Source organism: Ictalurus punctatus, chromosome 20 (genome assembly GCF_001660625.3).
Source record: "Ictalurus punctatus breed USDA103 chromosome 20, Coco_2.0, whole genome shotgun sequence".
In the NCBI taxonomy this organism is placed as follows: domain Eukaryota; kingdom Metazoa; phylum Chordata; class Actinopteri; order Siluriformes; family Ictaluridae; genus Ictalurus; species Ictalurus punctatus.
Genome location: NC_030435.2, coordinates 6,773,261 through 6,783,675, shown reverse-complemented (window position 1 = coordinate 6,783,675; position 10,415 = coordinate 6,773,261). Strand labels below are relative to the sequence as shown.

Sequence of the window (10,415 nt, the reverse complement as noted above, 5' to 3'; positions counted from 1 at the left end):
CACCGTACATCTGGCCCTCACCCACCTGGACAAAAAGGACACCTACGTTCGAATGCTTTTCATAGACTTCAGTTCAGCATTCAATTAAATCATTCCTCGGCACCTGATTGGAAAGCTGAATCTACTGGGCCTGAACACCTCCATCTGCAACTGGATTGAGAGACCTCAATCAGTCCGGATCTCCAGCACCACCACACTGAGCATGGGGGCCCCCCCAGGGCTGTTTGTTAAGTCAACTGCTGTTCACTCTGCTGACTTATGACTGTGCAGCAATGCACAGTTCAAATCACATCATCAAGTCCGCCAATGACATGACCGTGGTGGGTCTCATCAGCAAGAACTATGAGTCAGCATACAGTGAGGAGGTGCAACGGCTAACAGACTGGTGCAGAGCCAACAACCTGTCTCTGAACATGGGCAAAACGAAAGAGATGGTTGTTGACTTCAGGAGAGCATGGAGCGACTGGTCTCCTCTGAACATCGACGGCTCTTCTGTGGAGATCATCAAGAGTGCCAAATTCCTTAGTTTTCACCTAGCAGAGAACCTCACCTGGTCCCTCATCAACAGCTCCATAGCCAAGAAAGCCCAGCAGCGCCTCTACTTTCTGAGAAGGCTGAAAAAAGCCCATCTCCCACCCCTCATCCTCACCACGTTCTACAGAGGAACTACTGAGAGCATCCTGAGCAGTTGCATCACTGTTTGGTTCAGAAATTGAACCTTATCGGATCACAAGACCCTGCAGCGGATAGTGAGGACAGCTTAGAAGATCATCGGTGTCTCTCTTCCCTCCACCATACATATTTACACCACACACTACATCCACAAAGCCACCAGCATTGTGGATGACCCCACACATGCCTCACACAAACTCTTCACCTTCCTGCTGTCCGGATAAAGGTACCAAAGCATTCGGGCCCTCATGGTCAGATTGTGTAACAGCTTCTTCCCCCAAGCCATCAGACTCCTCAATACTCAGAGACTTTACTGAAACACACACACACACACACACACACACACACACACACACACACACACACACAGAGACAAATTTACAATAGAAAACTAATAACTTCTTAAAAGATATTTATAATATTACTAGTTATAATTTTAATACTAGATCTCTTAATACTAATTATTAATTGTTCTAATCTTATTTTTACTGGTAAAATGTAATCACAGATTACATTCAAATTGAAGATATCTACACATTCAGTTTTGACTAGTCTTAATAAAAAATAATTTATTATAGTAGCAGTGAAAAAAGTATTTTCCCCTTCAAAATTATTGCTTATTTGTCACACTTATTTATTTAAGATCTTCAGAGATCTTCAAATGTAATATACAACAAAGACAAACAGAGTAAACACAAACTACAGCATTTAAATTATTAAATTATTTATTGAAGGAAACGTATCCAACACCAACTGGCCCTGTGTGAAGTAGTATCTGCCTCCTTAGCTATACAGTCAACTGATTAATCAAATTTAATTGATAATTTGGTTTAAATAGACAAGACCTACCTAGGCTTGCTTTCTGCCAGCCATTTTGAATCTAAACATTGCTTAATTAGAACCTTTCTGGCATGCTGAATTAAGCAAAAATGTCTCAAGGAGCAAGACACTATGCTGCAATCAAAAGAAATTCCAGAAAAGATAACTAAGTAAGTTATTTAAATAAATCAGTATGAATGGGTTACAGAGCCATTTCAAAGGCTCTGGGCCTCCAGCAAACCATAGCCATTATCTCCAAATGAAGAAAACTTGGAACGGGGTGAATTGTCCCAAAAGTGGCTGGCCTAACAAATTCCTCTACTAATGCATTAATGACTCATACAGTCACAAAGGAACCCAGATGAACATTGAAGGAACTGCAAGCCTTACCTTAAGTAAGGTAAGTGTCTGATTCCGCCATTAGAAAGTTTAAAGACTAATCAAAAATGGCATCAGTGGGAGAGTTGCAAGGCAAAAATAATTGATAACCAACAGGAACACAATGGCTCATTTCACGTTTGCCAACCCCCCCCTAAAAAAAAAAAAAGGAAAAGAAAACATCTTGATGGCCCCCACATATTTAGTTAGTTTGTTTGATCTGTAGACTAATCAGTTGACAATGGAACTTTGAGACATGGTTCCCAGTACATACTGTATGGTGTAAGGCTAGTACAACCACATTCAACAATAAGAATATTATACCAACAGTCAAGCATGGTATTGGTAGTGTTATGATATTGGGATGCTTTGCTGCTTTAGGGCCAGGCGACATACCATAATTGATGGAACCATGAATTCTGCTCTCTACCAGATATTCTCTTTAAGGATTTTCTGGTAGAGAGCAGAATTCATTGTTCCATCAATTATGGCAAGTTGCCCAGGCCCTAAAGCAGCAAAGCATCCCCATACCATAACACTACCAATACCATGCTTGACTGTTGGTATAATATTCTTATTGTTGAATGTTGTTTTAGCCTTACACCATATAGCATGTAATGGGATCTAAAGCTTAATGAGCAATTGGGTTTTGCAGCAAGACAATGATATGAAACACAACAGCAAGTCATCTAAATGATGCAAAAGAAACAAAATTAAGTTTAATCAAAGTCCTGACTTGAATGCCATTGAGATGTTATGGCAGGACCTTAAAGAATCAGTCTTTGCTCAAATACTATCCAATGTGGCTGAATTACAGTAAAACAATTCTGCAAAGAAAAGTGGGCCAAGATTCCTCAATAGCAATGTGAAAGACTGATCTCCAGTTATTGGAAGTATTTGGTTGTGGTCATCGCTGCTAAAGGAGCCACATACAGTGTATTTTACATGTAGCTAAATATGGGTGAGGTTTTGCATAACCTTTTTCTTTCAACAAATTAAATGATCATTTAAAAATGGTATAGTGTTTCCTCATAGTATTTTTGTATGAGGATTAGAAAACATATAATGTGACAGTTTAATTGCATTATGGATATGATGAAACAGAATTACACCTTGTCAAAAGTGAATTGTAGATATTTTTGTAAATTATGGATAGTGCAATGAAAACTGCATTGCCGATGTCTGAAATTGACATTATGACCAGTAGAAATGTATTTATGGCTACTAGTCCTAGAGATAATTTATGCAAAAAGAAGTTTGCCATATGAGGCTGGTAGGTACCCTCTAGGAGCTGGAAATGGCATACAGGTCTGATGTCCTAAAGGTGCGATGTGAATGATCCATCTGGCAATGCTGGCTTTATGATTCTGAAACAACATTGTGAAACAGCTGAGATCAAGCCTTAATGTACAAGACACTTGTAAAAACTCCATCAAATAATGCTGAGTCAACAAAACTTATCACCCCTCTATAAATGTCTCAGAAATGACAATAAGAAAATAAACAGGAATGAAAGTCAGAGATAGAGGCAGAGAAAGAAAGAAGAAAAGCAACAAAGTGATCATTGCATCAGATTGCATCAGTGTGTCATTGCATCAGATCTCTGGTTAGAAAAATACCAAATAAATACAGTGAACACTTTACACTTAATGATGATGTGATACATATGGGCGGTGCAGTGATTTTTGGATTAAGGAACCCTGAAAAACTGACTTCACAATCTCAAAGCCAACAGAGAAAACAGCACAATGGTAAGAATGCTTCAAATATATATACTTTGAGAAAGATAATGTGTATAAATATGTATTAATAAGTACCATTAATGCCAAAGGTTATTATACTGTCATGAGATTTTTTCCTTCATATATATATATTTATATATATATATATGTATATATATATATATATATATATATATATTATAATTTAGGATAAAATATATAATATTTATCTATACTAATATTTAGTGGTTAAGCACAAGTGCCTTACTACTTACAGAAGGATATTAAAGTTAATTTTTTTTCTTAAAAACCTAAGCCAGGTACATATTAATCATCAATGTTATGTTTATCCACCTAATGCATTAGTTTTATTTTATATAAGTATTGTTAATACTTCTGGTAATACTTCAAGGGTTCTTTAAGGTTTCATTGGATAATTAAAGGTTCTTAAACAAAAGGGTTCTAGTTGAAGCCCTTTTAAATTGGGAAATATTCAGTTGTATTATTTGGGATACAACTTTAAGGGTTCACCCAGAGGGACAACTATATATTTCTTAAGGTTTCTAAATTTTCTAGGAGTGTAACCATAGGCAAATTATGTTTTATGTGTCAGATCATTTACAAAGTATCTTAGTACTTTCAAATGAAGTAACCAAATCTATTTATTCCGTCTTTTAAGGTATTATGCACAAACTGGATTATAGTCTTTTTTTTTTTTTTTTTTTTTTTTGAAAATGAAAAACAGAAGAGGATTAATACATTTATTATAAATAAAACTAAAATATCACATTTACACAAGTATTCAGATAATTTATACATATTTATACTGTACAGACTGTAATGTAAAATAAGGAGGAAGTAAAGGGCATATTTGTTTTGCATTATTGTCTAGAGTTATTAAAACCTGGTCTGTCAAACATTTTCTTTATATAGAATCATAAAAGCCTGAATTTTGCATGCTTTACATAAATTTCATTATTAACATGAGAAGTCCCCTGTGTGAAATTAAGGTGCACACACAAAAAAAGGGTGTATATATATATATATATATATATATATATATATATATATATATATATATATATATATATATATATATATATACGTGTGTGTGTGTGTGTGTGTGTGTATATATATATATATATATATATATATATATATATATATATATATATATATATATATATATATATATTACATACCTTTGTGAGCATCAGTGCAGGTGCTATCATGCTGCAAATGTAACAAGGGTTTGAATTTCAGTTAATACATTACTAAGAGGTGTCCAATTGGTAAAAATAACCAGCTAGCTGGAAGAAATTACAGCAACTATATTTTGTCTTGCGTATGTGTGTATATAAAATTTTTAATACATATTTAATACTTTAATAAATGTTTCATACTTTAATTATTATTCAATTATTACATTTAATATGTAATCAAATTAAATTGAGAGTTTAAACTAAAAAAATAAAACAAATTATGAACCACATCATCATAGGCCTAATTAAAACAAAACATCTGGGAGATTGAATGTGGAAGCTGGTGTGGATGTTTAAAATAAAAACTCAGTTTGTGACTTCATAAAAACCTTCCATTTGAATAGCCATTTAATAGCCACAACTAAGTTGTTCTTTTTTTGCTGTTATAATAATAAAGTATGTTGTATTTAGTTAGTATTTGGATGAAATACACTATTTATATTGAAATGCACAACTCCACACACATTAGCACAGCACCATAATTCATGATCACAAAAATAGCAACAGAGCTCAAGCATGAAACCCAACCCCAAAAAAACTCACAAAACAATACGCCAGTGTTAACCATCAAATTGTGCTTACATTGGCATGAAAAGTGAGGCATTTATGTGCACTAATTATATGTACAATAATCTTTATTGTTGCAGGATAACTGTTCCGGTTTCATCACTCCACTATTAGAGAGAGATTACCTCTCGCCAATGTATGGTCTGGAATTTACTATTGGCTTCATCGGAAACCTAGTGGTGATCCTCGGCTATATCTTTTGCCTCCCTGCTTGGAAGTCCACAAACGTGTACCTATTTAACCTGTCTGTGTCTGACCTCATCTTCCTGTGTACTTTACCTGAGCTGTCCTATAACTATGCTCACAACCTGAAGAAGTTCAATTCTGCACTATGTGTGGTTAATCGCTACATCCTCCATGTGAACTTGTACTCTAGCATCCTTTTCATGATGTGGGTAAGTGTGGACCGGTTCTTGTTGCTGTGTCACCCACAGCGAGAACACATCTTGTTGACTCTCAAGGCCGCATTATGTATCACCATACTAAACTGGATCTGGGTGAACGCTCAAATCACTCCCCTCATCATCTTCATTATCCAGGACTTGGAGCAAAATGGCTGGACAGTGTGTCGTGATTTTGCAAGCCTGGGAGTGGCAAAAGTTACTCTGATTTACAGCATAGTGCTCACCATAACTGGATATGTGATGCCCCTGGGGGCTTTGTTTCTATCATCACAAAGGATGGTTTCTGTACTTGTGAAAAGAGAGGAGGTGCTTGGGACATCCTTCCAAAGGCCAGTAAGAATTGTGAGAGTTGCAGCAATCATGTTTCTGGTGCTCTACACACCCATCCATATAATGAGGAATGTGCGTCTTGCATCACGGCTTTCTGAACTAAATTTGTCAAAGTGCACCGTAGATTACATCAATGCGGCTTACATAGTGACACGGCCAATTGGATTTGCTCACAGTGCCATCAACCCTGTGTTTTACTTCCTCATGACAGACAGCTTTAAAGAAGCACTGCATGACAAGTGGAGGCAGCTTAAAAGGATGATAATGACTGCATCATAAGCAAGTCTGACCTATCAAGCAAAGACAACACTAATAACAATTGACTTTAACTTCCAAATCTTACTGTTGCTTTCAAATCATACTTAAGCATCATTCTTACAAAAGATATTTATTTAGTTGGTGATGATGATGACAATGAGCCACATCACCCGAAATCCCCAACAGGTGTTCAGTTGAGTTTAGACCTGTGACTGTGAAAGCCATAGCATATGATTTGCATTTTTATACTCATTAAACCATTCAGTGAGCCCATTTTCCCTGTGGATGGGGTCATCCTGGAAGATACCACTCCCAACAGAATAGGAATGTTTAATCACATGATAAATTTGATCAATTGGACAAATACATTTTTGATCAATTTTATATTACAGTAATGAATGGAAGACATTCTAACTTTTATTATTGACCTTGATAGAAAGATAGAGTGTTACATCAGAGCATGTTTCAAACAGAGAATTTGAAAAATCTGTGCAGCTGCCAGTCCTTTTGGATGCATATGATTGGTACATCTGCTGTTATGTAGACAAGTTTACAGAGAAATAGGATGCTTCAGACAAAAGTTCTTTACCAGTTGTGCAAGCAAAACATGTTGTTTGCTATCCGTACAATTATTAGTAAAGTACACTGCAGTTAAAGTCTTATGTATATATATATTTATATATATATATATATATATATATATATATATATATATATATATATATATATATATAAAGTGATCTCTCTCTCTCTCTCTCTCTCTCTCTCTCTCTCTCTCTCTCTGTATATATATTCCCAACTTTTTTGAGACGTGATGCGGCCATTAAATTCAAAATTACCTTTTTTTTTTTCATAAAATGGTACATTTACTCAGTTTAAACATTTGATATGTTTTCTATGTTCAATTTTGAATAACATATGGATTTATGATATTTGCAAATCATTGCATTCTGCTTTTATTTACATTTTACACAGCGTCCCAACTTTTTTGGAATTGGCGTTGTTCCTATTAACACAGCCAGTGAGTGTACATGTACATTATGTTGTATTCTACAAGCAGGTCATCGGCCACAACACATTTGTTGTGTCAATGTTGCTTCTTTAATTTTATTCCTGAGTTGCGTACCCAAATTGGGTGCATTTGATTTTTGGTCAAACTATTCCTTAATAATAGTGGCAGGGTCAGTCCATCTCAAGTGGTATAATAATTACAAAATTGGTTGCTTGACCATTTTTAATTTTCCTTATTTCTTTTGGAGCACTTGAGATGGAATGACCCGGAGTTAATTTAAAGTTTACAATGCACACCACCAGTAATCTAGTTTCTGATATTTGCAGAATGTTTTTTTTCTTCTGATTATATTCATTATATTCTATAACTTATTTGAAACAAATCCTGTTACTTGGTAAATTTAAATATATTCAAAATAGCCAATAATTTAATATAGAAATGTAAAATAGAGTTCTTTGCAGACATTGCCTTTAGGGGGAGCTATTGTTTCAGTAGTAAAATACTATTACCCCACTAGAACGACTGTAAAACTGGAGTTTATGGAATATTATTGTGTGTTTCCATGTAGTTATTTTATTTATCTTGTTGCATTTTATTTTATTACTATGACTGGTCTTTTTGTCAGTGGAATCCTGCATAGCAAAGTAATAAGCACTAATAATAAATAAAACTTGGCAGGACAAACATTAAACAGTAAAATTATAATACAATTCAGTGGGATTACATGTGTATTAAATTGTGCAGTTGACCCTACAAAAAAGAACAGAAGTTAATTTCTTGACCTTGTTAACCTTGACAGCCACATGACATTTCACATATTTTATCCTTTTGTACTGACCTTGCTGACTTTGTAGTTCTAACTGTCATTTTTCCTCTATACATGAGAAAACAATGTAGAAAAGAAATTATGTTTTTGGAAGACTAGGTCTAAATCACTTCTTTCCTGCTGCCCTCCCTTTCTGTGAAATTTTCTCTTTCAGCCTTTTATGGTCACTACATGAAGATCTGTTAAAGCAGTTCATTCCATTGCAGGTATTCTGGCCATTTGTAATTCTTGGAGTCAGAAAGCAGAGGCTTCAATCATGGCACTGGAAGAGGTGAAGTACCAAAGCAGGGCATTCAGATCCTCAGAGGGCCTGTCAAGAACATGAGCACTGTAATAATTTATGACATCCTACTATGCACACAACTTTCCTATTGGCCGTTTTTTTCACAGGAGTAAAGAAGATCATAAATGGCCAGTACATGCAATAACAAGGCAATAAACCCCCAGGCATTTAAAGAATTTATTAAATCAATTTTTCTAATTATTTGATACAATTTATAATAAGATGGGAAAACTGTTGATCTGAATTAAAATCCTAATCCTAGAGTATCTCATGTGGCACTCATGTGTAGTATAAAGTGCAGTATTAAGTGCAGTAGTATATAAATTGAAAACATAAATAAATAAACAAACAGATAGATAGATAGATAGATAGATAGATAGATAGATAGATAGATAGATAGATAGATAGATAGATTTTAAGAGCATGTGATAGATAAAGGCATCTCACAGGTCATAACCACCAGTAAGTCACTTCAGACTGTTTCCATATTTGTTTGCTACCGCATATAAACAGTCTTTGTATTGTTTGTGATCTGAAGCTCAGCAGTGTTATTGTAGATGGAAATAAAAACCGACATTGAAACAAAGGCTGAGCAGATGGCTTGGCAGCACAGCGCATGAATGTATGTTATGTTCCTGTGTGTGTGCGGTCTTCCAATTCAATTATGATAGGGTGAGCAGAGATTATGTCAGCAGGCTTTAAGTTGAGGAGAGCCAGAGATAATTTTAATAAAGTTTGACAAAGTATCTATCAATACTAAAAGTTGGCTTCGGAAGGCTTCAGAAGATCAGAAAAACACCTGAGGCAGTTTGGAAAACCACCCTCCAAAGCAGAAACACTGAACAGGCCACCCACATCTACAGTAAAGATGGTCTTGAGAAACAACATCATATCACATTGTACTGTGGAATTGATCTAGGCTCAGAATGATCTGCTAAATATGTAAACATTGAATATAAACACTGTATTATTCTTTAGCTGTGACTGAAAAACAGTGCATGTGTATGGAGAGCTCCACATATAAAAATTAATACTTTATATGGATAAAATGCCTTTTGAATTTGCAAAATTGTGAAAATGAGAAAGTCTAATTAAAAGATGTCAATTGCTATAAACCTGGCCTAATGATACAGAAGCTTACTTTTATATTTTTGGTGGCTTGATTTACAGATTAAAGCTGAAGGTTTGGGGAAGCAACCTTTAAAATTATTACCTCTGTTTTTTGGTTCAGATATTTGTACTTGCAGATGCTGAAACAGAGAGTGAGACTGGAAGGATGCAGGTGTTATTTTGTGTGAGAATTTTCATTTTCAGTTGGGAATACGTGTGATTTCTGGTCAAAAGGGGAAAAACATCTCATTTTTAGTGGAAAGGATGTTCTGTAGCTAGCTATGTAGTGTGGCTATAGCATACTAAGTGCTTAACAAGGAAACCACAATAAATAATGCTGTGAGGAGAAACAAATATACTCTGTCAAGGTAAAATAGTAAGCTGCTATGCATGGGCTGGGATATATGAAATTGTATGTCATCATTAAATTTGAGGCTGTTATTTGTGATTCAAAGATGAGGAGCCTACATAGGGACCAGCTGCCCACTTTGCCACACATGAACCAGTGCAGCTTTAACTGTCCCACCCTGCAACCCAACACATGCAAAAAATAAATAAAAAGACATAAATTTCTGCATTAGACAATCAATATGAGTATTTAAGTAGCGTTGGTGCTATGCCCATTATGTGACTGGCTTTTTTCTTGCTTTTCACCTTGCCAACTCTATTAGCAAATTGCCAAAATTCAGCTGTTTAACAAGCTCCAACATAATGACCAGCATTGACAGCAAGTTGAGTCTTCTTTGGGCCATTTTAGTTCTGAGTTTGTTTTA

At 35.2% G+C, this 10,415-nt stretch overlaps 1 protein-coding gene across 1 annotated transcript; it reads left to right on the top strand.

Annotated features, from left to right (window-relative positions):
* The first annotated feature begins 5,145 nt into the window (after nucleotides 1–5,145).
* LOC108280276 (succinate receptor 1-like) lies at nucleotides 5,146–7,056 on the top strand. The gene has a single exon (XM_017495126.3). The coding sequence runs from the start codon at nucleotides 5,554–5,556 to the stop codon at nucleotides 6,430–6,432; it is 879 nt and encodes a 292-aa protein (XP_017350615.1). The 5' UTR covers nucleotides 5,146–5,553; the 3' UTR covers nucleotides 6,433–7,056.
* Nucleotides 7,057–10,415: the final 3,359 nt, after the last annotated feature.